Genomic DNA, 27,875 nt, shown 5'->3' with positions numbered 1-27,875 from the left:
TAGGCGGCAGCCCCACCGCCCAGTTCCTAATCGACGCTTGTTTAACCCTTGCCATACAGAGCCAAGAAGAACCTCAAGATTTGCTCTTCAATCGAAATTAGGACAGCCAAACCTGCAGAGGGAGCATTAGAAGCCTATCCATTCAATACGATCTAACGTTTGCTTTTAGAGTGATCTACAGTAGCATACTCATGTTCTATTGTGTGATATATAATAGCCAGGGTTATAACAATGACATGTGCAGTGAGAGAAGTAATTGATTATGTAGACAATAAAACAATTTGAACAGTTTATTGAAAGACCAAGTAAAATAGGCCTACAACAAAACGTAGGCATACAGGGATTACTGAATATAAAAAACATATCATAGAATAAATAAATGCATTGTTTTAACAACAGTGAGCTGTTTCTAATTAGTGTAGTGCTAGGATGTGGAGTGTCTTAGTGCAGTGTTCTCTTCAGTCTGTAGCGGATCTCCAGGTCTCCATCGGGCTGAAGGATCCCGAAACCATAGCGACTGGGGTTGACTGGCGGGACGCAGGCATCTGGGTCACACAACTCCAGGTCCAGACTGGTGAGGACCATGAACACAAACCTGAGGGTCACAGAGGGAGGAAGTCAATCAACAGAGACATCTGGATTTTGCTTAAAGCTGACAACATATATGGTATTTGCTACATTCCCCTCAGCCAGCTATCTTGATGTCATTGATTGTAAAATGTCTCATAAATCATCACCATATTCATTCATTCAAGAAAATGACCTTATCAAAACCTTCATTGCATGGGGAGTAGGACAGTTTAGATGTATATTCATGTTAACAGTAGGAAACAACAGGTAGGGAGAGTCATACTCACTGTTTGATGGCGGTGACAGCGAAGTATCTACCAACACAGATGTTGTTCCCTGCTCCCCATGGCATGGTGTAGTACTTCAGCCTCTCCCCTCTCTTATAGAACTTCTTTTTCTCTGTCCTGTCTGCATTTAGGAAGCGGTCATAAACAAAGTTCTATGAAGCAGGGAAGAAAAAAGAAGACGGGTAAAGTGTGATGCTTCAGTACAGTCCAAAGATACTACAGTATGAGTAGGTATGACCAGTCTTGATCATGCCTGTTCCAGAGGAAGAGGGACTGTCATTGGTCTCTCCCAGACCTCTGACCCTCACGGCAGATGCAGACAGAGGAAGTATCATTGAAGATAAACCCAATGGCTCGTCCTAACCTCACCCACGCCTTATGTGTTTGTTTCAATTACAGCCTTTTACCAGCTAATCCTCTGAGATCTCCATGCTCAGCATTTGAACCTGTCCACCACATAATCCTGATTCGATTTAAATAGTGCCTGCTACAGTACAATACAGCAAAACCTGACTAATTCCCTCTACACTTTTCCATCCTTTTAGGTGTATTTTTTTTATTGATGTTTGTGTTGTTTGAAAGCATTGCTGCATGCTTACAGGTGCATATACAGTACAGTGCATACCTGTGGGTCCTGGTGTATTTCTGGATCCATCTGAGGGCTGACGAAAGGGAACAGACAGACCCGGTCACCCTGTCTGAGGTTGTACTCGTGGCCGCTGGCCAGACGCAGGGTCTTGTCCTGCACCACCTCTCTGCTGATGAGGACAGCGGCAGTCAGACGCAGGGTCTCACTCAGAACACTGTCTGTAGGCAGAGGGACAATACAGCTGATGATGTCAGAGGGGTAATTGAAGTGTGTATTCATAACAGTAAGAGCATGTCCATATCTTGAAAGATACAGATATGTTTTAAGAAGAGGTGCATACAGTATGACACTATGGAATGAAAACTTTAAAAGTGCAAATTGTTTTGTTTATCCAACTTTACTTATTCATCTCTCTGTTTTCCTTTTTTCTAGTTATCTCCCCACAGTTCAGTCAAGCCTCTGTTCTCTTTTAATGGGAAATGTGCCTAAGGTAGAAGACAGAATGAATAATTGAAACGGCTGCTTGCAGGCTCCTTACCAAACACAGGTGTGCTGTGTGTCTCCAGCGTGTCCAGAGGGTGGCGCTGTAGGGAGCCCTCCTGTAGAGACAGGCCTCTGATCTCCCTCCTCACTGCTCTCATGGCCTCAGGGTGAGTGAGCAGGAAGCCCAGCAGCCAGAAAGCAGCAGGTCCACTATTACACTGGAATAACACAACACAACAGATATTTAAAACCTTTCCTATGAAAAACAGCCTGCCTGTTACAGAGCATGATTGCAGTTGTACTGTAAATAAGATTTGACAAATCACCATAATAGACAAAGCTGTATGCAGTTTCAAGAAGCTAAGACAAACCCACAGTGAAGATTAAAGCATATTTAAATATACAGTGTGTACAATAACAATGTGTTTTAAAACAGTGACGTGTCTTTCTTCTTCTCTGTTCTATAAGGCCTTGGCTGCTGTACGATTGATCTGAAGAGCAGTCCTCGGGACAGTCTACACGGCTGTGTAGATACTGCTGTCAGCCTCTAAGGGTGAGATGTCTGAACCTGTCAGACAGTAATTGCTGTGGGTTCAGAGAGCCATTCTCCTCACCTCCATGAGGTCAGGTCTCCACTGACAGGCAAGGCTAATGCAAGGCAAGGAGCGCTCCAGCAACGTTTGTCTGACTGCCCTGTCATATCAGATCTAATAGGCCACGCATGCACACACGCACACACACAAAGATTTTGGCATGCCATTTAAACAATGCTAATTTAGGGTCCATGGACTCCTGTCTATTGGGGAAAGTGCTGCTAGCCTGTGCTGTGGTAGCAAAGTGGAGAACAGAGAACCGGAAAAGCTTTCACTACTGGCCTATGAGGACAACTCAGGGTAAAATGATATTTCACCTAAACATAGGCTGAACCATCCCTTTAACTGCCTTTGTGGTTTGTGCAAGTATATGACACTGCCTGTTGTCTTGCGTACATATTTTCTGATTAATCTGTGTAATATCGTGACAACACATCATAAAATATTCTATCAAATCTCTATCAAATAATCTGGATTGGATTTTACACAGAGATATCCGAAAGTAATGGAGTTTGACTCCTGGTGACAGGTTGTATAACCAGAGCATATTCACCCTGGCACTCCCTCTCCTCAGACTCATTTCTAATGCATCTAATACAGTGGTGGTTCAGTTCCTGGCCCATACTGAGAGAGTCTGTTCCAAGCTCCCAGCAGACATGATTAAGCATAGGAATCTGATGTTATGAAACTGGCTGTCCTCACCTATCAAGGCTGGCAGGTGAGGTAAGGCCACAGTGGGAGAGGCACCAGTTTGGCCACATACTCTTTACCCGCTTCCCTGGTCTGAGATGTCCTCCATTGTTAACGTTTGAATAAGTATGGTGCTAGGGGGAGCAGAGAGCAGTTATATGCATAATCTGTGGTATGCTCGAAGATTGGTGGCGAGGACAGGTGTCTAACAGCACACTAACTCCCCCACCTGGCCACATAGTGTAACTCCAACTAATTTTCAAGACTTGTCTGGGCTGGTTTGAGGAAGCCACAAGGAGGCCTCTTAACAGCCTCTGGCAGTCATAAAAATAGAAAAAACAGACAGTCATTGTTAAAATCTATATTAAATTGATGACATCAACATCTATCAATGATTATATAACAGATACTTTTCTAATTACGCAGACAAAACAGTATTTGAACTAATTCTGAAAACACCACAGATGTATTTTGGCAGATTTGGCAGATTCTGTTGAAGATGAGACCTGAGGTTGATTAAGGTGATTAAGGTGACCCACCAATGGGTATGCTGACCTAGACTGGAATGTTTAATGTTTTGGATCGGTTTACACAGAACTCTAAACATGACAAGCGTCATGGAAACAAAGTCATATTAATGGGAACTCAAGCACATTCCATTCTCTAGTAATCATTTGTTCTCACTGAGTCAAGTGTTGACATTGATGTTCCGAGTCATTAAGATGGAAAAATCCTCTGAACCTGTCTCATACATGGGTCACAGGTAGCAAATAGGACACAGAAAGGGAATGTATGTGTGTTGCCTGGGTGTGGCAGTAGACTCTGACAATGAATATACTGTATACTCTCTGAAGGCTGTGTTTGATGTTCTGTATGTTGGGTGTGTGTGCAAGCGTGATGTGTAACACTCACCTGGGTGGTCCAGAGCTGGAGCAGCATGGCTCGTCTCTGCATCTCCGTATCCACACCTTCCTCTTGTAGGTAGCGTAGATAGCTCTGCTGCCAGGAGCTGGTGTCTGTCCCTGTCCCCCATCTCAGCCAGGCTGGAGACAGCAGCTCCCACAGACGCTCTTGGGACGAGCTGGCTGCCCTCTTCTCCTCTGTCAACAGAGAAACACACCATGTATACTTATAGATACATGCCAGACAGTGACACAGAGAGAATACCATATCTATTTTGATTACAGCATATTATTCTACCTTGCTTATGAGTTGAGCGAGCCAGTTTTGGGAGCAGATCGTCAAACTTGCGGAACTCTTTGTAGACAGCAGTAAGTTCAGTAATGTTGTTGTTCTCCTCTGAACCAAACAGTGTGAGATACCCAGCCCTAAGGACATAAATAGGGTGAAAACCTAGTTTGTTGTGCCATGTGGAGTATGCAATATATGCACTTAAACTGCAAGACAAGACCTATATATCTACTGCATCTTTGTTTGGTTCACCCTCTCTCCTGTCCTGACCTCCTGGATCTAACCTTACCTGAAGAGCAGGCTGTAGCAGAGGCTGAAGAGTCCGTCCCTACACCACTCTGCTGAGCTGCAGCACTTCTTGTCCACTGTCAGCAGGGCCTGGATGTGGCTGTGCATGGAGCTGTTGAGTCTGGCCAGGCTTGGGCCCTGGAAGTGCCTGGGTGGATGACATGTACACAGAGAATACATTATTATTACTTAGATCTAACCGTATCCTAACTATGGGGAATTTTAGGAACATGTGAATTAAGTTCATTCTCTGGTGGAAGACAATTTCCCGTTACACAGAAGGAGGTAGATCAGCATAGATCTACACTAAATTAGAGTACAGTTTGCATGTGGTAATCTGTATGACTTAGACTGGCAGATTTACAGGTGTGTTTCATCTATGTTTGACGTCTCACACATGTTTAGGGTACATACTGTTCCATCCAGGCCCTCTCTGAGGCTGGGTTGTGATTGGGTAGACTCAGGCTGAAGATCTTCTGCATCAGCACATCCTTGGATTGGGTGAAGTCCAGAGAGACTGTGTCATACACAATCGCATCATAGGAGTTTGGGTCCAGCAGCACTGTGACATAGCGACCAGCTACACGAACCTGAGAGACATCATTTCAATTGTTAATATTATCATCACCATCAATTTAATTTGTGATATGTGCAATTGAGGAATACTGCCCTTCAATAACAACTCAGTTTTTACTGTGTATCAGAAACAAAGAAATGTGTGTACAGTATTAAGGTTCATAAGTTACACTACTGCAGTTGTTTACTCTTACCGTAAAGATGTCACCATGCTTCTGTTTCATCCGTGTTAAGAACTTTGCAGCATTTTTCCCAAACTCAAGAGCATGACCCAGCCATGGAATTAAGCCTTTCTCTAAAGGTGGCTCATTTTTCTGTCTGCAAAACACAGACACAGGAATGTCAAGTAAGAATAAAAGCATTCATTGGAAGGTGTTCCCAATCTAAACCAACTGGTTTTAAAGTTTGTGCAGAGACATGCCCTAAGCTTTTAGTTATGAGAGGTTGATGATAGACCCTTTGTAGTACTGATTGGCTTCACCATTGTGTGATGCAGTTTGAGTATATGTACAATACAGTGTTAGTTTAGTGTGTTAGTCTAACTGGATTAGTCAAGCGTCCAGCAAACACTGACATACAACAGGCATACAACATTTCTTTCATTACTTTGTGTAGTAAGTTAATCACTGTGTACATTTTGGACTGTGGCTGAAAGAACACGTTTGCAATAGCAATAAATTGCAGGTGATCCTTAAGGTCTACTCTAACTTAGTTGAACTCCGATACGCTCGTCAATTACCACCTCAGGTCATTGCAAAGCAATTGCACACGTTTTACAATTAAAATACTTAAAATATGAATTCATTTTTATATAACTTATATAATTTAACCTTTATTTATCCAAGGAGACACAGTGAGACCGAGGCATCTTTTGCAGGTGCGCACTGTTTACATTACGAATATTATTATAATATTACAAAACAACACCTTAAAAACAGAATAAAATTTAAAATACACACATTAATTTATCAAAATAGGAAGTCTTTCTGAGCTGGTCCCTAATCAAGTATAGACAGCATTTACCTCGAGCGGGAAGAGTAAAGGAGAACGAGCGCAAGAATACCATTCAGCAGTAAAAATATTGTCCATAACATGTTCTCGCAAAACACTGACATTGTGTCTCTTCTCAAGCACTGTGATTTATTATCAAGTGTCTGGCGTGTCACACGCCATGACGACACGGATGATATTTGATATTCTGGTTTAGAAATCTCCTACTTCAGTAGGCGTGGGTAGGGCGTGGTTGGTGACAGTATCTTTCTGTCATCGAGGGCACAACATCACTGCCAAAAACATGCATGGACCTGGGAATATGTCAGGATTGTTATGTGTGTTTCTCACTTAAATTGTTTACTTCCGTAAGACGGCGTTGTGTTTACTTACTGAAGGAAAAAGTTGTGGTAGTTTTAAGACCTTTTAAGACCTTTTAAGACTTATCTGTGTTGTGGCGTAATACATAGCTCATTAGAATGACAGAAAAGTATCTAAAGGGACTTAATTTTCCCCAGTATTATTTTTCAGCAGAAAAGCTCTACATGAAGGCTTCCCTATAACATGAGAACTGAGTAGATAGAAAGTAAACAGTAGAGTATTATCTTTAGACAAATTGGCATATATGGCCGTCTATTTCACACATGGATAGGGTAGTGGTTGAGCTGGCAGTTCCTCAAACGTCCCGAAACTAGTGTGCTTGCAAAATAAATGAGTCAATGTGGGATCTCATTATTTCCACTGTTACACAATCACATCAACAGTCATTGCCCTTAATAGACTATTATTAATAGACTATGGGAACTTCATCTAGTTTCACCCAGTATTGCAGTTTACACTACTGTATTGGTGATAGCAAGGTCTAGTTTAGTAAAAGAGGGATTAGATAATTGTGACAAAATGTATCAATCAGCCTCTATAACACTTCACACAGTAGGCATACTATAGGCTATAGGGACCCGAGCATGTGAAAAGTTATTGGAATTGGGAGAAATACTTTCTCTGTCAGAGGTTAAACTGCATGGGATCTATACTACAAGTGTGTATTGGCATTTAAAAACATTATTTCATAAAGGTACCAGCAGAGGGCAGACACATACTGAATGGAGACTTGGACTAGTACAGGGACATTGAAATGTGTTGCATATAATGAGGTACTGGGTTTTGATAATATACATTATTAATCAAAATCAATACTCAAAATGTATATCATAATACCTGTGCATTATTCTTCAAATATCCCCCTGTTTAATGCAAGCTAATCCTGCTCATGTGCAGTAGTCATCATAGTAAACACATACCAAACTAATACCAAATAACAGTAGGATAGAAAAGCATCATTCTTATTTTGGGCCATTTTAAACAGTCAAGTCATGCAGTAGTAATGCATAGGGGAGGGGAGTTTAAAATGTAATGGAGTTGACTTAAGTCTTTTCCAAAAGCCACTGAGGCATATTATTAGACTTGGAGAAGACGCCCTGTGGAGATTGAGAGAGAACACGATAAATGAAGAAGAACACTTGTGGACTCATAAGAGCAGAAGATGTGTCTGTAGCTAGTTAGACATTGTTGCTCACTGTAGTGTGTCTGTGGATGGTATAATGTGGACACAGTGTTCATCTATGAGCTGGACATTTTTTCTTTTCATCACTACTTCCTTGGAGGAGTTGAAGGAATTGTTAGTTCTTAGTTTATCTTCCTTTAGTTCTTTACCAAATTTTCACACATTGGCTTGGTCAGGATCCAATCAAAGCAAACAAATTACTGTAGACTCATTAGATCCAGTAACTGATGTCTCCTCATACTGATAAAAAAAACATTGACACTGGAATCATTTTTCACCATGAAGTGCTCTGTATTCAATATCTAGCAGTTAACCCTTTCTCAGTGGTGTAATTTGTCAATGTTACCATACAAGGGGTCAGCGAAAGGTCATTAATTAAAAGGCTGGGTGTGACACTAAGCTTTTCTCCTTCTCTAATGGCCCATCTAAGGGGTCAAAGGTCAGCATATTAAGAGAGCCTGAAAGAAATTCCTGCTTTTCATTGGTACTTCCTTTATGCATCAAAGTCATAGCAATAGCTAAAGGCCACAATACTATACCCATTAGAATTACAAAAATATATAAATGTACATGGGTAAGACAAAAAAATAGTGTTTTATTTTGTATTTTTAAAGTGCCTCCACTGACTCATTGCATTTAGCCCTGTGATGATTCTATTACACACCGGAGACTGAGAGGATATGATTTATAGTATTTGACTCTGTATGGAAGAGGTTGACCATAGTTCCCTAAGAGGCCCATGAATGAATTACACTCCAATGGGCAAAGGACAATGGTGCCTTGTGCCTCAAGAACAGTGATGTCACAGTTTCCCAGGCTCCTCCAACTCTCTGATTCTTTCCTTTACACTGAATCCCTTGAGTTCATTTAGATTTACTTTGAACAATATCAGTAATACGCCCATATTTTGTTGTGCTGAATAGTCATCCACAAGGACGTAATAGAAGGGGGGACAATGTTACTGTAGCAGCAGGCAAAATGGTCCCCCTCAATAATAATATGATTATTTTGCAGCGGGTCTTTTATTTTTTTAAAAACAACTTACTGGTTTCATTGTAGGATTTTTATTTTGAAAGGCCTCCACACTGCTAGTGTCAGCATCAGCTTCAGCAGCATCATTAGCCTACTCACCGCACCAGGTTAAGTCATTGTAGGCAGCAAACAACAGTGAATATAAGCACAAAGTCAATAAATGTGAATAAACTTTGAGATGTCAGAATGTTTTTTTAGAATCTATGAACTTTTTCCTGTCTAACAGTTACTGTAGCTGCAGTGTCAGGTTCTATCTCTTGTTAGCTAGCTAACATTGGGTATTTCTGGCTGTGTAGAAAACTCATAATGAGTAATGTTTTGTACAGTAGTAGGGAAAGAGTGCTTAAAAATGATTGTTTAATTGAATATATCATAAGGTTACGAATGGAGGAGGGAAACTAGATAAAACATAGCGATACCCCTATAGCTATGTTGCTTCTAGTAAACCGACTGAAAGGGATCCACATTCACAGCGACTCCTTCCACCCTGATCTGTGATCTGATCTAATTACTCGCAAGACAGGTAGTTTAGGCGATGTGGGTTGCACTAAAATGATTACACCTGTCGTAAGACAGTGCGGTCACACTGATATTCAGTACAGTTTGAATGGCCCTAAGACTGATTGGACTGTACCAGAGTAAGTGCCCCTGTGCAAGGCCCCCCTCAAGATTGTAATTTGCTTTAATTGTAAATTAAGAAAAAAACTTAAACTAATATTCCTGGGGGGGCGTGCACATGTCCAGCTAACTCCCATGCCCTTGGTCAACCATCCATGTATGATGTCACGGAGAAGCACTCATCCATAGCTATGAAACCAGTGCAAAACTGTTATTTTGGCATTAATCCAGCATATAATAGTTCTAAGAATTTAAAATGCTCAAAATACAGTACCACAGGAAATTGGTAAGCCTAATCTTTAAGATGTGTCTTTGAAATTTGGTCATAGAAGAGTCATATAGCTCAGCAACAATGACTGTTGCTGCGGCTGATGCTTGTTAATATTTTCCAACAAAGATTAGATTAGTCAATCGGTTCATTGTGTGAACCTGACTCATGCATAAGGGCACATGTAGAAAATAGCACACAGAAAGCATGCCATGAGAATGGACAGTGTGAGTGTGTTTGATGTTCTCTCTCTCTCTCTCTCTCTCTCTCTCTCTCTCTCTCTCTCTCTCTCTCTGTGTGTGTGAGTGTGTGTGTCTCTCTCTCTGTGTGTGTGTGTGTGTGTGTGTGTATGTGTGTGGGTAGTTGATGATGACAACTGGCTTTGATGATGTTGGTATCATTAGTGTTATTGAGACATGAGGCACTCTTCATTTAATGAGGGATATTCAGTGGGCTGCAATTGAAGTCTGCTAACTACAAATGTAGGTCATTTCTAGGTCACCAATGTTAACGATGTGCCACTTCGAATCGCATAACTTGGAAATCTGTCACCATATATCAACAAAACCCCTCATCTTGTCATATTCACGTGCATAACCATGTAATTACCCGTTGCATGAGGGCGAGAAAAGGATGGGAGGAGGGGTACGGGGAGGAGTCAGAAATGACTTTCGCATCCAACTCTGCTCGCTTTGGTGCAGAGAACAAGCAGGAAAAAAGGGGTCTGGACAGGCGCATGGAAAATCGCACGATGCAACCCCTGTGCATACTACACCCTGCTGCAAGGCAGTGGATCTTTTGAAACATAATTGCCTGAATACAGATATTTTCTCAGATATTCAAAAATGTTATTCTGACGACAGAGAGGAGTTGTCTTGGATTAGATACACTTTTACACGTCGCCTTGAACGCCAACCTCAAGTGCATGTACGAACCCCGAAGTTTTTCCACGCATAATACCCAATTTTGCTTTGATCCTTTGATCGTCTGTATGCAGAAGAGACGATATTGTTACTTTGTCGCGTAACGCATTTTTTTGTTCAAAGGTTCCACCATTCACTTTTGAAGAATCATGTTATCTCATATGAAAATAAAGAAGGACAAGGAGATCATTGGAGATTACGAGACTCAAGTGAAAGGTTGGTATTTCCTAATCAAATTGCACTTGTTTTGACGGTCATTCATTCAACTCTACATACCAGCGTAGTTCAGGTGGAGCAACATTGCGTAACTTGCAGCCCCGAGTGCACATTAGAGGGCATTGACTGTCAAAATTGTTTTATTAACATAACCTTATAGTAAAATGTCTTTATTCTGTGAAGATACATCATGACATGATGATAATGCTCAACAGTTATCTGAAGCGTTCAAAACAACCGATTTATTTAGATAATCACACTATAATACAAAATCCTTTCAGTGACAGTACCCTTTTGGTGATCACTCTACAGATCTCCTTGACTATTGTATTCAGAAACAGAAATGCAATAGCATGTCCTTGCACAATGCAGCATCAGGAGAGGAAAGAATGTCTTGACATTATGGAGTACAGTGTTGGTGTGTTCAGGGTGTGTTCAGGTCCCATTTGCACTGTGTTTCTCTCATCTGTCCTGCAACTGATATTGTCGGTCTTCCTCCAGATTTCTATTGTGCCTGATCACGGCAAATGGTTTTCAAGGCCTGATATTCTCTAGATTGACAGTAGATACTGACATATGACGACATTTTAAAAAGGCAATCACTTGGCCCTTATACTCAGGGTATTCGTCAGTCACAACAGCAGGTCTGTTCAAGTGTTTCCGTCAAGACTAAAGGTCACACACCTGATTAGAGCCTGCTTAACCACAGCAGATCATTAGGCAGCATCTCAGGGTCATGTTTACTGAGAAATTCATCATACATGGCATTTGCTCATAGAAAGAGATGTCCTCAACCTGAAGATACAGTAAGCCTACTGAACTTAGCAGTACATACTCAATGCGACTGTCATCAACAATCACATGGGAAGTAAATCTATAATCTAGATTCCCAGAGTAAATGAATGCCATATCATCTTAATTTTCAGACACATACAAACTGAGAATGTGTTAGGGCTGGAACAAGAGGGACTGGCTTGGGAAGCTCTCACAGCAAACAGTTCAGAAACACCATAAATAATGTATGCTGTCAGCATGAATTATGAACCATGAAAGGATTTTACTGTCTGCTGCTAAATATGTGACTGTAGAAGAAGAACCAACCAGAGAGGACTGTGAGTCAGGAAGGAACGTCACTGTATCAGAACTGACAGGGTGGAATGCAGTACAGGGTTTAGGTGACTACTTTTAGATGACATTATCATCTAACTCTTTCTCATACCTCTATTTCTACATCTGTTTGGCTGAGCCTATTAGTGCATATCCCCATCCCCTATCTAAAGTAAACCCACCATTGTTAAATATAACTTAGCTCTCTCTGCTTCGCTTCTCTAAACCTGAGGGTTGTCCAAACTGGTGCATTAATAGGAAGGAGTACACTCTTGTATTTACAGAGGATCATCTCCTTGCTTTCTTACATATACTGTGCAGTAACTAGTTAACAGAAGAATCTTAGGGAAAAGAAGGCAATGTAGGACAAACAGCACCCATTTGGCAACCCTTTATTTTATAGCCTGGTATTAAGCAGATAATTACATTAGATAGAAAGTACTGGTAAAGGTACAACTGTTATTACTTGATAATTGTATACTAATTACACTCACTGTTTCTTTTAGATCCATTGTCACAAACCCCATGTTGTGCCATTTAGTACCAGATTCAGTAGTTATCAATGGTGCTGAATGTATTGAGCTACTAAGTATGGTTTCTTAGTAAATACTGGGTACATACAGTGCATTTGGAAAGTATTCAGACCCCATAACTTTTTCAGCATCAATCTACACACAATACCCCATAATGACAAAGTGAAAACAGGTTTTTAATTTATTAAAAATAAAAAACTGAAATATCACATTTACATAAGTATTCAGACCCTTTGCTATGACACTCGAAATTGAGCTCAGGTGCATCCTGTTTCCATTGATAATCCTTGAGATGTTTCTACGACTTGATTGGAGTCCACCTGTGGTAAATTCAGTTGATTGGACATGATTTAGAATGGCACATACCTGTTTATATAAGGTTCCACAGTTGACAGTGCATGTCAGAGCAAAAACCAGGCCATGAGGTCCAAGGAATTGTCCGTAGACCTCCAAGACAGGATTGTGTCGAGGCACAGATCTGGGGAAGGGTACAAAAAATTCCTGCAGTATTGAAGGACCCTAAGAACATAGTAGCCTCTATCATTCTTAAATGGAAGAAGTTTGGAACCACCAAGACGCTTCCTAGAGCTGGCCGCCCGGCCAAACTGAGCAATAGGGGGAGAAGGGCCATCATCAGGGAGGTGACCAAGAACCCAATGGTCACTCTGACAGAGCTCCAGAGTTCCTCTGTGGAGATGGGAGAACCTTCCAGAAGGACAACCATCTCTGCAGCACTCAACTCAGTTTTACCCAATCAGGCCTTTATGTTAGAGTGGCCAGACAGAAGTCACTTCTCAGTAAAAAGTGCATGACAGCCCGCTTGGAGTTTGCCAACAGGCACTGAAAGGACTCTCAGACCATGAGAAACAAAATTCTCTGGTCTGATGAAACCAAGATTGTACTCTTTGGCCTGAATGCCAAGTGTCACGTCTGGAGGAAACCAGGCACCGCTCATCACCTGGCCAATACCATCCCTACGGTGAAGCATGGTAATGGCAACATCATGCTGTGTGGATGTTTTTCAGCGGCAGGGACTGAGAGACTAGTCAGGATCGAGGGAAAGTTGAACAGAGCAAAGTACAGAGAGATCCTTGATGAAAACCCACTCCAGAGCGCTCAAGACCTCAGACTAGGGCGAAGGTTCACCTTCCAACAGGACAATGACCCTAAGCACACAGCCAAGACAGCGCAGGAGTGGCTTTGGGACAAGTCTCTGAATGTCCTTGAGTGGCCCAGCCAGAGCCCAGACTTGAACCCGATCGAACATCTCTGGAGAGACCTGAAAATAGCTGTGCATCCAACCTGACAGAGCTTGAGAGGATCTGCAGAGAGGAATGGGAGATTCTCCAAATACAGGTGTGTCAAGTTTGTAGCGTCATACCCAAGATCGCTGCCAAAGGTGCTTCAACAAAGTACTGAGTAAAGGGTCATGTAAATGTGATATTTCAGTTTTTTATTTTGTAATTAATTAGCAAACATTTCTAAAAACCTGTTTTGGCTTTGTCATTATGGGGTATTGTGTGTAGATTGATGAGGGAAAAAAATTAATTGAATCCATTTTAGAATAAGGCTGTACTATAACAAAATGTGGAAAAGGTGAAGGGGTCTGAATATTTTTTGAATGCACTCTAGCTGAAACAGGTCTGTAAAACTAAGGGTTAGTTAACATTCTTGACAGTTATTATCCATCTAAGTCACGCTTGTCTTTTCAGTCACTCCACCTTGAAATGGGCAGAGGAGAAGATGCATTGATCACCACTAAGTGTGAGATGCTGTGTCAACTGGAAACTTGTGTTATCCCTCTAGCATTGCAATATCACTACTTATACCAGACTAGCCTACTTGCAGCAGAACACTTAGAACCTTTAATCACTCCCTTGTGTGCAGAATATTAGTGCTTGAACAGTTTGGGCTGTTTAGTTATGATCTTACTGCTTTTAATGAGATATGATACGCACTGTAGCATGTTGCTATTGTATTTGCAGGCGCTGTGTGTGTGTGTGTGTGTGTGTGTGTGTGTGTGTGTGTGTGTGTGTGTGTGTGTGTGTGTTTACTGTATGTGTGTTATGCCACCCTATAGACTGCGATAGAGCCATCACAGCTGAGAGTGCCGTCTCAGTTTCATGAAAAGCTTTTAAGCTGACATCTTAAGCTCATTTGCAAGCCAGCCTGGCTGGGATCAGTTGGGAACTATAAGGGCTCACTTTGGCATTGGTCTCTAATAATGCTGAGTAGCTGACTACACAGCACTAGTGCAGTCAGGCATCAGCCCTATGCTCTCTATTTATGGCAGAGCAGATTATTTCTTGACATGGGTACTTGATCATTTTACTTGGATAGAGCATTTAGGGACCAACACTGCACTAAGATGACTACACTATAATGAACGTTCATCACCATGAAACCTGCAATAATGACTAACTGCGTTAACAGGTCATGATGCATGTCATTACATTGCTGTGATGCTGGCTGTGAAATGTGGTCACTTCCTATGGTGAGTCAATGACGGTGGTATGTGTCAGAAATAACAGGTTAAACCGGCATGAATAGTGCAATGTGTGGTAAAGTTGTCCTTCCAAGAATTCTGGAACAGTTCTAGATTATTTTGAATAAGATAGCAACACATATTGTACAATAGCAGTTGTAAGATTGCTTTACAACTACAATTATAGAAACATAACAATTTAAGGTTTAGGACAGGTATAGACAGGGTTTTCCCTAGGATTTTTGAACAGCATAGCACTGGATTGCATTATCAAAACAATAACGATGTTATTGGCGATCAAAGATAGTTACTCTATCATTGCTAAATATATAGTTTAATTTGCCTTGAAATGTTTAGATAGTGGCGCCACAAAGTTCACAATGTGGCGCAGCATCACTCTTACATTCTTTGGGGAGAACACTGTATAACTTTTTAAGCGTTGTGTAGACTATTGTAACTTTCTCTGGTTTAAAGTCATTTTCCAGGTGGAATGGAATAATTGCTGGTGTGGAACCATGCAGTCTGCTGTCTGACCCTTCTTTGGTTTCATATCCTTATTTGCATGTATTCTAAAGAAACTCAGTCGACCAGATCGGCTACAACTCAGTCACAGACCATTAGACATAGTCCTGGAGAGAAGACACTTCCCCCATTTTTACTCAACTGGAAACTAAAACACAACTGAATGAGGGTTGACCTTGATCATGGGTCAAACCCCTGGCTATAGGCCGCTCTGGCTTTAATGTCATTACACTAATTTGGAGTCGGGCCATTTGGGTCTTATGATCATGCTTCATTTGGTTGAATCTGGTTTCATACATAACATAATTTAACAAAGAACCAAGGCAACCTAGAAAACATGCTGAACATAATTCGTCTTCGTAAGGCTGTTTTTTTGGAAGTATGTAGGCAACAGCTAGAATGTTAAACCTCAACACATTTTTCACTTAAAAAACCCTGCTTTGTTCATGCCTTGGGTCGTAAACATTACTGTGGCATTGCAGTGCTGTTGTGCAATGAGTTGCTGAAGGTACATTAGCCTGTTATTTATAATACTCTCTACACAGAGGAGTACATTATTGCAGTTCTGTTTCGTTTGATCAGTCTGGTGTTCTTCCTCTCTTCATCCTAATACAGTTATTGCAGATCTGCATTCCATGGTGGCTTGCCGGATACGCCCTTGCTCATCAGTATTCATCACTGTGAAAAAATGCTTTGACTTGTGCTGTCATGAGATGTCATGGTGTCACTGTTACAATGAAGCACACCCACACCCACCCACACACACACACACACACACACACACACACACACACACACACACACACACACACACACACACACACACACACACACACACACACACACACCTACACCTACACCCCATGCCACCCCACCCCACCATCTCTCCACCTGTATTTCTGGTTTTATCTCTGCAATGATAACACTCAATGAATGAGCTACAGTTGAAGTTGAAATAATGTATGTCTTGGCATTGGAAATCAATCGTGAGGTGATTATGAACCTCATAGCTGTCTGGGACCTCTCTTCCTGTCTCACTGGCTAGCCTGCATGGGGATGCCCTCCCTCATTAAAACTATTTGTTTCCACAGAGAGACAGAAATGTGAATTCAAGCAAAGAGTCTGTAAAGACGTCTCATAGTAATTACTGCACTCCCAAGACAAGTGCTCACAGTACACGGCCTTGCTTTGTGCCAAATTACGTTGGAAGTGTCAGTCTGGGTTAGGCGACATGTGACTAGTCACGCATGGCTTACTGCAGAGACAACCCCAGAGAGAGAGAACGCCACTGGCCATCACATAGAGGTACGGTGGCTCGTCCAGCCTATTGCACTCACTGTGACAGCTCTCTGTGTATCATACCATCCTCTATGTCATGTCTGTGCTGCTGCGATGCAGGGACAGACTCAGGGGCTTAACCACCCAAACCTCCAAGGCAGTGGGGAATCATGTACCCTTGCGAACCTCAGAAAACGAACAACCTCTACTACAGCATTGTAACTACTACTGTTACTATAGCATTGTTACAGACATTTCATATCACCAGCCAAACCCAGTGGATTATGGCTACATACTATTGCTGCTTTATCTCTAGGAATCACTCCATTGGCTATGTATCCCCAGTGTGTATGTCAGGTTGAAAGGGACTGTTTTATGAGAGGTTGTTAAGATGCTGTTCCTTTTATTGATCACCCTTTTGATGGAAAATAATTGTCTCTTTTGTTCTTCAGTATACTACAAGACAAAATATTGACATGTAGCTAAGTATAGGCTGACTCTGTTTGTTCAAACCAGGTACTCTAGTCTTTCACCTAATGTACAGTATCACCACCTCCATAAAGAACTGGCTGTGAGGCAGTGATCTGGTTGTGCAGCCACCTCAGACAAAGTTTCTTTGAACATCATGGAAAAGCTATTTTCACTTAAAGCAACAAGGTTGATGTTTTTGGAAGCAAGAGAATTGGGCAGCAGAAGGTAAGGTTTGTGAACAAAGCAGCTGAGCTCAGGCAGGTGAATATTTTCACATCTGCTGCTGCCTAAAGCAGAGCCTTTCAGATGGTAATCACAATGTTGGAATGGATCATCATTTTTGACAAATAAAAACACCATACTATCAGTTGGAGGCAACAAATGTAACCACAAGCTGAAGTATCTATGATATTGTAATCTAAACACTCATGTGTTTCATCCCGCTGCGCATTTCCAAATGCTGTAATGGTTTAATGAACCTGTTGTGCTTTTTCGAAAGCGAAAACAGGTTTTTAGAAATTGTTGCTGATTTATTTAAAATAAAAAACTGAAATATCACATGTACATAAGTATTCAGACCCTTTGCTATGACACTCGAAATTGAGCTCAGGTGCATCCTGTTTCTATTGATCATCCTTGAGATGTTTCTACGACTTGTTTGAAGTCCACCTGTAGTAAATTCAATTGATTGGACATGATTTGGAATGGCACCCATCTGTCTATATAAGGTCCCACAGTTGACAGTGCATGTCAGAGCAAAAACCAGGCCATGAGGTCGAAGGAATTGTCTGTAGAGACAGGATTGTGTTGAGGCACAGATCTGGGGAAGAAGTTTGGAACCACCAAGACTCTTCCTAGAGCTGGCCGCCCGGCCAAACTGAGCAATAGGGGGAGAAGGGCCATTGTCAGGGAGGTGACCAAGAACCCAATGGTCACTCTGACAGAGCTCCAGAGTTCCTCTGTGGAGATGGGAGAACCTTCCATAAAGACAACCGTCTCTGCAGCACTCCACCAATCAGGCCTTTATGGTAGAGTGGCCAGACGGAAGTCACTCGTCAGTAAAAAACACATGACAGCACGCTTGGAGTTTGCCAAAAGGCACCTAATGCTTTGCCAAAAGGCACCTAATGCTCTCAGACCATGAGATTCTCTGGTCTGATGAAACCAAGATTGTACTCTTTGGCCTGAATGCCAAGTGTCACGTCTGGAGGAAACCAGGCACCGCTCATCACCTGGCCAATACCATCCCTACAGTGAAGCATGGTGGTGGCAACATCATGCTGTGTGGATGTTTTCCAGCGGCAGCGACTGGGAGACTAGTCAGGATCGAGGGAAAGATCAACGGAGCAAAGTACAGAGAGATTCTTGATGAAAACCTGCTCCAGAGCACTCAGGACCTCAGACTAGAGCGAAGGTTCACCTTGCAACAGGACAACAACCCTAAGCACACAGCCAAGACAACGCAGGAATGGCTTCGGGACAAGTCTTTGAATGTCCTTGAGTGGTGACGCTCCCCATCCAACTTGACAGAGCTTGAGAGGATCTACACAGAAGAATGGGAGAAACTCCCAAAATACAGGTGTGCCAAGCTTGTAGTGTCATACCCAAGAAGACTCGAGGCTGTAATCGTTGTAAGCGTACTTGGGGCTGCCAATAGTGGATAATATTAAACGATAAAAGACGTTAAAAGAATTATAGTGCATCATGGGATCATTGTGTAGCACAATGTTTGACATTGAAAAATGTTATATACGAGGCTTACCTCCACATATTTATAGAGGAGATACTGGTGGTATGAGGGATAATTCCTGACAGGCAACAACTGCTGCCCGTTATGATCAAATAAGTGTCTATTTTCACCTATTGGTAATTATTGAACGTGGAATGTCATAGGTGTTTGAGTTTGTGTTGGTCAGGGCGCTTTGCGGTGACACAGAATTACCAAAACGGTCTTTGCACATGCTTTTAGCACTCTTTAGCAGAAGCAAATTGAAGCCCTGAGTGTGTTAGTCTGTGTCTTAGTGTGTCTAGGAAATTCTCTAAAAAAAAGTCTGTTTTTGTTTAGGCTATGTGCTGTGAAATAACAGCATAAACATCCACTTACTGCTCACTCCCACCAGAGAGATGATTGAGCAACCAGAGGGATTTTTTTTCACAATTCACTCTGCCCCCTTTTCAGATTTCTGGAAGTAATTAATGTTTGGTCAAAATGCTTGCAAAACTCACCGGACCATACCAATGCTGAAGACTCTGGTTTTTGGGGAAAAATAAACATTGGAAATCGACAGACACACTCATTAATGAAACTTCAACATTCCATGGGGAACATCTGAGTCATTTTGGCAAAACACATCAATAACACTAACTGCAGGATTCTCCCCAGGATTTTTTAACAGAATGGCGCTGGATTGCATTATCAAAACCCGACTTGCGTTTATTCATGTCAAAATGCACAGAAAATACCTAAAATGCTGATTTCACTGAGGAACATCATAACTTTATTTTTAACAACAATGTCGTTGCCTACAACATAGTTACTCAATTACCCATTACTAAATATATTGTTTAATTTGCCTTGAAATGTTTACCTGGTGGTGCCGCCAAGTTCACAGCGTGGCGCAGAGCCACTCTTACATTCTTTTGAGAGAATGCTGCTAACTAGAGATGTTTGAAGACTTATTTATTCTGCAAAGGCCCAAATCATTGATTGAATCCAATGCAGTATTGTACAGATCGTCCCTAACCATTTATAGTCTGAACATAGTCAGGGCACAAGGGAGGGAATGCAAATATCATAAGGCTATTAGTTTCACAGTGATCATATTATATGAACCAGTTATTTAATCAACTCACATTTCCTCCCTCATTTGATTTTCTACTTATGTAGTTGTACATTTATGAGTCCCCCTACAAACCAATAAATAGTTGTTGGATGAAAAGGATTACAATTACTCAAAGAGAAATCATGTTGTTTGATGGTCTATTTTTGCACGGTGGGTCTCTGCACTGTAATTTCTTTCCGCTGAAAATTGATGGCTGCTCCTTTCGGCTCAGGCTATTAATTGTCTATTGAAAGGCTTAGAAAGTTGCCCTTGTCCTTGGCCATTATGCTAAACAGACTGCTGCTGGGACTGTCAGAACATGGAACTGGCCCGGCCCTGCAGAGATGCCTCCAGGGTCCCCGTATCCAGGCAACCAGGCAGCTATGGAGACGATGAGGGATACATTTCCAACAAGCAGCAAGAGGACACACACACTTATGCACACGCACGCACGCATGCATGCACGCACACACGCACGCACGCACGCACTGTACACAGTACACTCATGAGACATTTTTGTACGCTCTTATTCATCGATACTGAAACACCATTCAGAAGAAAACAAAAGTGCTTTTCTTCAAAAAGGGGCAGTAAAATGTTGTTCATTGAAACATTTCTATAGACTTCCTGTCAGTTCGCATGGTGAAATGCATAATTGGAACAGCCTGCCACTATAGAGACTTTGAGTCTTTCAATGTTACATAATCACTTGGTGTTGTTGTGTTTTGGGAGTCTAAAAAAGCTCAATTCACCCTACATTGTGGAAATCTTTGAAGTAATGGAAAAGTCTACAATTATACACAGACAGGCTTTTTTGGGCTTGTGTTTTACACTATTGTGTGGGTTAAACAATAGGCATAGTGTGTGTGTGTGTGTGTGTGTGTGTGTGTGTGTGTGTGTGTGTGTGTGTGCGTGCGTGCGTGCGTGCGTGCGTGCGTGCGTGCGTGCGTGTGCGTGTGCGTGTGCGTGTGTGAGAACTTGCTGTTCTCTGTGTGGGCAGAGTGTGTTTTACTCCCTGCTGAGGTGAGGTTTATGTGAATGTCACTCTCTGTTCTGTGGTCTGGCAGAGCTGTCAATGCAGCCAGTAGAGCAGAGTATATCAGCATCACTTCAAACTGTGCCACCCCAAATAGATCATCTGCCTCATTACATTTATCACCTTAGGACTCCAGTCCCTGTGGCATGGCCACTGTATAGAGGTCTTTAGAGATAGATAGGCTCAATAAATACATACAACAATTATTAGGCCTACTGTATATTATTTCCCTCCTCTGTAGCTTCCTCAAATACAGCAGCCATTGCCGTCTCGATACAGAACTTCGAGAATCTTTTTTTAACTTAAAACAAAAAATATTTAACAAGATACTTCTGAGTAAATGAATACATAAATAAATAGAAATGAATACAGAACCCCTATATTATTAGGCCAACATATCCTCCTCCTCTGTAGCCTCTAGCAGCTATACATTACACAGCTACAGCAGAATACACTGCCAAAAGGTACCCATACTCTTTTGTTCTTCTTCACTGGCAATGAGAGAGCTCAAGGGCTTTTACACTCTATGTTATCTTTGATTAGATAGACATTATAATATCAACTCGTTTTGCCAAGTATTTAGATTATCATTGCAGAATGTAGACTAAAACATACAGAATCTTTTCCATTTTTAAACGATGAATAGGAGCAGTGAGTTTCCAAACTCATAAGAAGAAGTCACAGCAGTCTTGTAATTCAAAGAATGCTTGCTATTTTTGCATGACACTTTTCTTTGTGGTCCCTCACAGCACAATGCTTTTACTTGAGAGGCTGACCTATTTCCTATTTTCCATTCTGTCTGTTACAATCAGGAGACATGCACCTCACATATACTGCACTTCAGAAACACACACACACACACACACACACACACACACACACACACACACACACACACACACACCACACACTCACACACACACACACACACACGCACAGACAAAAATCAAGAAGACTGTTAGATTGCTCCTGCTTTGGCACTGTCCCAGCTTATAGGCCAACCTGTCACACAGCCAGAGCCCAGCTTGTATGCCTGGCCTGCTCCACAATGGGGGTCTGTCAGTCTTTGAGGGTGTCCCTTTTGATTGGCAGAGATCCGTAACCAGCTGGTGGAGCAGTTCCGCTGTCTGGAGCAGCAGTCCGAGTCCCGGCTGCAGCTGCTGCAGGACCTGCAGGAGTTCTTCCGCCGCAAGGCCGAGCTCCAGCTGGAGTACTCCAGAGGTCTGGACAAACTGGCCGAGCGCTTCTCAGCCAAGATCCGCAGCTCCAGAGAACACCAACACTTTAAGTGAGTCCCGCCGCCACGTGATCCTGTCTGTGTCTGCTAACCCTAACCCTTTACATTATTAACATACCGTAAGGTGCAGTATGACTTGTATGAGTGTTTGCTGAGAGAGGGATGAGGGAGAGAGGGCTGGAGGGAGAGAGCAGTCCAAAGAGGAAGAAAAGGAGAATGACCAAAACAGAAACCAAGGCAGGGGCAAGAAAGCTTGTGGCTTCAGACCTTTGTTGTTTCTCTCCCAACTAGGTCAAGCTCATTATCCTCTCTTTTTCTGTTTATGTGCCTGTCATTTCATTTTCATTCACACACAGAGCTCCATGCGAATCACCTCAGGCAACTGTCTCGATACTGTGCGTACAAATGTAGAAATGGGCAAAGAGAAATCAAACATGGGTTCACACAGCTAAAGAAACAAAGAGGTTGCCTACAGTAGAAGCTCCTCATAAATTTTAACCACACATTGACTGAAATGTATGCACAACAGAGATGTGTGGAGTTACTATGGAGTAATTGTGCCCTATGGTGTTTTCATGAAACAATTGAGTAAAAGGCCTGTGGCTTATTGTGACTTTCAGATGAAGCTCTTAGAAGCTGTCCTTCGGTTCAACAGACCCCCCATGACGATTTTCTAACAGCATCCATTCCAACAGAAGGCATTCTGTCTGTAAATGATTGCGGTCTAACAGGACAATATGATGTGTGCAGCACAGCTTCATTTAGCAGAGAATGATCAATAGAAGGGCTTGAAAATAGCTCTGCATGGACTCCAGTATGTATAGCACAATACAAGCTTTTAACTTGTGAGCTGGAGTTTGCAAAGTCATTACACACACTCTCACTTGACCTGACTATGTCTATCCCCATGCCTGACAACCTCATTCGTCTAGTAATTCTCTACGGTCAATTGGTCCTAAAGATGAGCCTATGAATGAAATACACAGTGACTAGGACGTTGATAAATGGAACATTCCTTCACAGCATGGGACACTTCTGTAAGATACTCTGACTGCTAGATCTCGCTCTCACTCTACTCTTCAACCCACTGTCCCAGTTTCTACCTCCTCGCATTAAATGGTCATTATCTCTGTCTTTCAAAGGCTGGATTCACATTCATGGAGTGCTCTGGGCTGCTTCAATCTCCACATTGAATAATTCCATCCATGCCTCCCTCCAGCCTCTGAGGTCTCTCTCTCTCGCTCTCTCTCTCTCTCTCTCAGCAACCTTCCAATGGTAGATTTGTCCTGCTATGAGGCAGGCAGTAAGTCACCTTCTTCTTTCACTAATGACCAGATGTGCACCAGAGCTAACTTCCCAGTGCTGCAGAGTATGTGAAGTGTAGTGATCAGAGCATGTAGGGATCTTTTATCTGCTATGGACAGCTCTGAGAGTCCCTACAGTGTTGGCTGTCTTACAAGCTCTTTGACTATAATTCTGCCCAGACTCTTGAGTCAGGGGCACACCCAGGGTCCCCAATTGAGTTCCTACTGTAACACCACATGTCCAGGATCAATCAAAAGAGTAGCTGTTAGGAGCTTGCTAAAGTTTTTATCAAAGCATCTTGGATGAAAGTGTGAGATGTGATGAGCCGGCCCCAGAGGTGTGGGTTACCTGGAGCATCATATTAAAAACAATCCTTTTATCTTACTATGCCCGGATAATCTTTCCCCATTTTCTTTTTATGCTCTGTTTTGACATCTTCTCCCTTCTCTCACTTGTTTGGAGAGAAACAGAGAAGTCAGGAGCTCATGAGAGAACCAAAGTCAAAGCTCTTCTCTTAACACAGGACTGGTACAGATCTATAATGTGTGCAGACACGGTCACATAGGGCTCCGGTCAAACGTTGTGCACTATATAGAGCATAGTGTCATTTGAGTTGCAAATAGTTATTCATAGTGACATTGTAGCTAATTAGAGGAACCCACTGTATGAATACCTCAATACTACTTACTGCACATTCCATTGCATTAAATACAGTAACATTATTACAGATTTATTTCTCCTGAAAATAGATGTGTGCTGTTCATGGTGTGGGGTGCACAGTATATGACTGGAATGTTACCTAGCTGATCTAGCTGTGTAGTCTCATCTCATGTTGCTCGTTGCTCAATCTGCGGTCATTGATGAGTTTTATGTTATCTGAGTTGATTTGAGGTTCCTTTTCAGGCATGTTTTTGCATTTGGTGTATGTACTGTATGCGAGATGGAGGTGCAAAGATGTCAATCTGAAAGTCTATCAGCATGTTGTACTTCCTCTTCCTCTTCTTAAAGGAAATGAACAGAATGTGATACTACAGTGTCTCACCTTTATTTCACTATAATAACCAGTTTTTGCTGTAACTATTCAGCTACTTCGGCACATATCTTCTTGAAGTATTTTAGTCCTTACAGTTGTGTATACATAATGGAGAGGAATATAGCCAAACCTTGTTTCACTCCTAGATCAGGGTTGACCTGACTATGAGTAGACTTTGCCAAAAAGTAATTGTGCTTTTGGGTTTTGTTGTCAAAAAAGATTCATAATGTAGTTCTTTTCCAAATTGAAGTACTGGCAACCTCTCTAATTGTTTCATATGACAAAGGATGACAGCTTTCATATGATAACTACTGGATGATAGATATCCTCAAAATACTAGTCTCACAGCACATGAACACAAAAGCTGACATCATTTATACTGTAACTGAAGTCAGAGCATGTTAAATGATCTCACACTGTGTTTACACAGGCAGATACAACCATCATCTTTAAGATGGCAACGAACATGACTCCAGGCTTAAAGAGGAATGCTTCCACACTTCAGATTAAACTATCTTTAGTTTATGTGAACTGACACTTGACATTTTCCTGATTCCTATTATGTGAAAGTAGAACCTTTGACCTGACCATTCCAGGAAGGACCAGAACCTGCTGTCCACGGTGAACTGTTGGTATTTGGTTCTGAACCAGACGAGGCGAGAGAGCAGAGACCACGCCACACTCAGCGACCTCTATAACAACAATGTCATTGTCCGTCTGGCACACGTGGGTGAGGATGTCATCAGACTCTTCAAGAAGGTGAGAATAGAACACCAATAAAGCCTTCATTTAGAAGCCTTATTAGGTATACATACGATTGTAATGATTTTGACATGAGCTTCACCCAAGGAATGTTATTCAAAGAAACTGTCAATGATGTACAGTATATGTCCATTGGCTTGACCAGTCTGTTTAATGGACAATACCAACATCAATTTACCAATTTAACAAGGCAAGGCAGTAGCACAGGTCATTTACCTACCATCCATTGCCCCACAGCTGGGGTGTGAAAACCTAGTCAGCATGTTCAGCTTGGCACAGACTCACTGGGTTGTCACCTTGTGATGCTAACAATGATCTGTCTTACCTGCCTGCCTGCCTGCCTACCTGCCTGCAGTTTAGAGGTCACATCCTCCTCTTTGTACTTTATACTGTATATTCCCTCATTTTCCTCACTCTCAAATTCCTCTCCCTCTGCTTCTCTTGCTTTCCCTATATTTTCTTGTCCTCTCCATTCTGTCTTTTTCTTCCCCTTGCTCTTCCTTTGTTCTCCACTCATCTTCCCTTCCTTTCTCCTTCCACCTTCCTCCTTCTCTTCCTCCTCCTCCTCCTCCTCCTCCTACAGCTGTGCTTGAGCCTAAATTCCACCACACATTATTCCTTTGGTGGAGAATACACTATGCTCGAATGTAGAGGTCCTTGTTCACAGTGTGTAATCTTAGTCTCATACACTCCGAGTGTACATGAAAATAATGATCTGAGGGATATTGGTGCATGCACTGTTCTTTTTCATTTTAGCGTACTGTAACTATACAAATAAGCTCTTGGACACCAGATGTAAGCTGTGTGTGTGAGGAGAGAGTGCCCACAATTCCATGGTTCGGGGACTGTGATGGAACACTGCGCCTACAGGAGCTCAGTTCAGTATCGATCCGCAGTGGCTGGAGTCTCCCATGATTTATGTCCTCAAGGGAGCGCTGTCAGTGGGGAGCCATGATGAGGCTGAGGTGCCTGGGGGGCAACACACAGTCAGAGGTGGCTGAATAACTGCCTGCAGGAATCTGTCTCCCTCAGCAATAAGTTAGAGTTGTGGCCTAAAGTTTCTAACTATGTCAAGGCCGATGGCACTAGCTATGAGATGAAGCACTTTGCTCCAAATGGCGGAGATTAATGAATGAGGCATTTATCATGCTGTCAGATGTCAGCTCTCAATGTGGTCTTATGTTTCCCTTACTTCTGTAAATGCAGTGTTGTTGCCATAGCAGCACCTACAGTATGATTCAGAGGAGGAAAGAGGGATTGATTTGCTCCACCATCTTCCATATCTTCACTACAGGATTACTGAAACCACTCTCCACTTTCCACCAGCCTCCCTACTTCCTCATGGGCTATAAGCCCCATCACTAGACATGTCCAATCCATCATGGCCACTTAGCTCCTGTAACTGAGTTGGAACCGAGACTGCCTGGGTTGGAAATGTTCTACACAACCATTAAACAGGTCTATTCTTAGCTGCCTGTACATCCATTGCATACTGTAACATTAGACCTTTTCTGGCAGAGAGGCAAATAACAACGTTTCACATCTCTCAGACAAAGGAACATGTTTGTTACTCTTGTCACTTTGAGATTAACACTTTTTTTTCTGCTGCTTCTCAGAGCAAAGACATCGGAGTGCAGATGCACGAAGAGTTGGTGAAAGTCACTAATGAGCTCTACACTGTGAGTAAACAACTCATCTCTCTCTCCCTTTCCATCTCTTACAGTATCTCTATGAACAGAACATCTCCTGGTATTTCTCACCATGTCTGTTGGCCTCTAGCGGCTAGGTTATCATGCTATCAGACACACCTCAAACTCCAGGTTCCCTGCGGCCTCTGGCCTGCCTCCCTGCCTGGGCTGGGAAACTGCCCACTGTAGATATGCCTTATCAGCACTACAGCCCCACACACAGGTCATTTCTTCCTGCTCCGGAGGACATGAAGGAGAACATTTGCATTTTTCCTCCCGCTGAGAAGTTGGTAGAGGAGTTGAAGGAGAAACTGTTCTTGCTTTCGGGCACTGCTCCAAGCTCACTCAGCAGTTTCTCCTGCAGTAGAGCTCTACCCACCGCTAATATGTGATTCTATAACAGATCTGTGTTATCCCTCTGTCCATCTTTTGACTGTGTACCATGCATGCAAACATTACTTATGCTCAAACACATACTCACATACACTTTCGTTTTCTGACATGAGCCCTGTTATATAACGGATGTTGAGAAGGGCACCAGTAGAAGAGAGACCTTCGATCTGCTACTGAACTAGGTGTCAATCACAGGCCTTTGATGGTTAAAATATCCTCTCTCCCAAGGTATCTGACCTCATTGAGTCTTCTCACAGCATTGACGTTCCTTCTCTTCATCTTGTGCTTTTTCTTTACATCCATCCACCCCAGCCCCCTCCCAACA

At 42.3% G+C, this 27,875-nt stretch overlaps 2 protein-coding genes across 2 annotated transcripts in view; one reads left to right on the top strand and one right to left on the bottom strand.

Annotated features, from left to right (window-relative positions):
* Positions 1–267: 267 nt before the first annotated feature.
* Positions 268–6,370, bottom strand: ptgis (prostaglandin I2 (prostacyclin) synthase). The gene is made up of 10 exons (XM_083667847.1): positions 6,291–6,370; positions 5,462–5,585; positions 5,106–5,281; positions 4,693–4,839; positions 4,413–4,540; positions 4,125–4,312; positions 1,985–2,147; positions 1,483–1,664; positions 858–1,009; positions 268–595 (listed from the first exon to the last, which is right to left on the bottom strand). Exons 1-10 carry the CDS (start codon positions 6,359–6,361, stop codon positions 442–444), a joined length of 1,485 nt encoding a protein of 494 aa, XP_083523973.1. The 5' UTR covers positions 6,362–6,370; the 3' UTR covers positions 268–441.
* A 4,099-nt stretch (positions 6,371–10,469) lies between these two features.
* LOC310803870 (SLIT-ROBO Rho GTPase-activating protein 3-like) overlaps positions 10,470–27,875 on the top strand; it is a 31,734-nt gene continuing 14,328 nt past the window's right edge. Inside the window, exons 1-5 of the mRNA XM_083668819.1 lie at positions 10,470–10,666; positions 10,786–10,878; positions 22,225–22,420; positions 25,304–25,466; positions 27,086–27,148. Coding sequence (XP_083524945.1) covers positions 10,812–10,878; positions 22,225–22,420; positions 25,304–25,466; positions 27,086–27,148 — 489 coding nt within the window. The 5' untranslated portion in view covers positions 10,470–10,666; positions 10,786–10,811. The remainder of the gene's footprint in view (positions 10,667–10,785; positions 10,879–22,224; positions 22,421–25,303; positions 25,467–27,085; positions 27,149–27,875) is intronic.

This window comes from Argentina silus (genome assembly GCF_951799395.1).
Source record: "Argentina silus genome assembly, chromosome: 4".
Lineage (NCBI taxonomy): Eukaryota > Metazoa > Chordata > Actinopteri > Argentiniformes > Argentinidae > Argentina > Argentina silus.
Note: the sequence above shows the minus strand (reverse complement) of the source record. Positions and strands in the feature narration are given on the sequence as shown.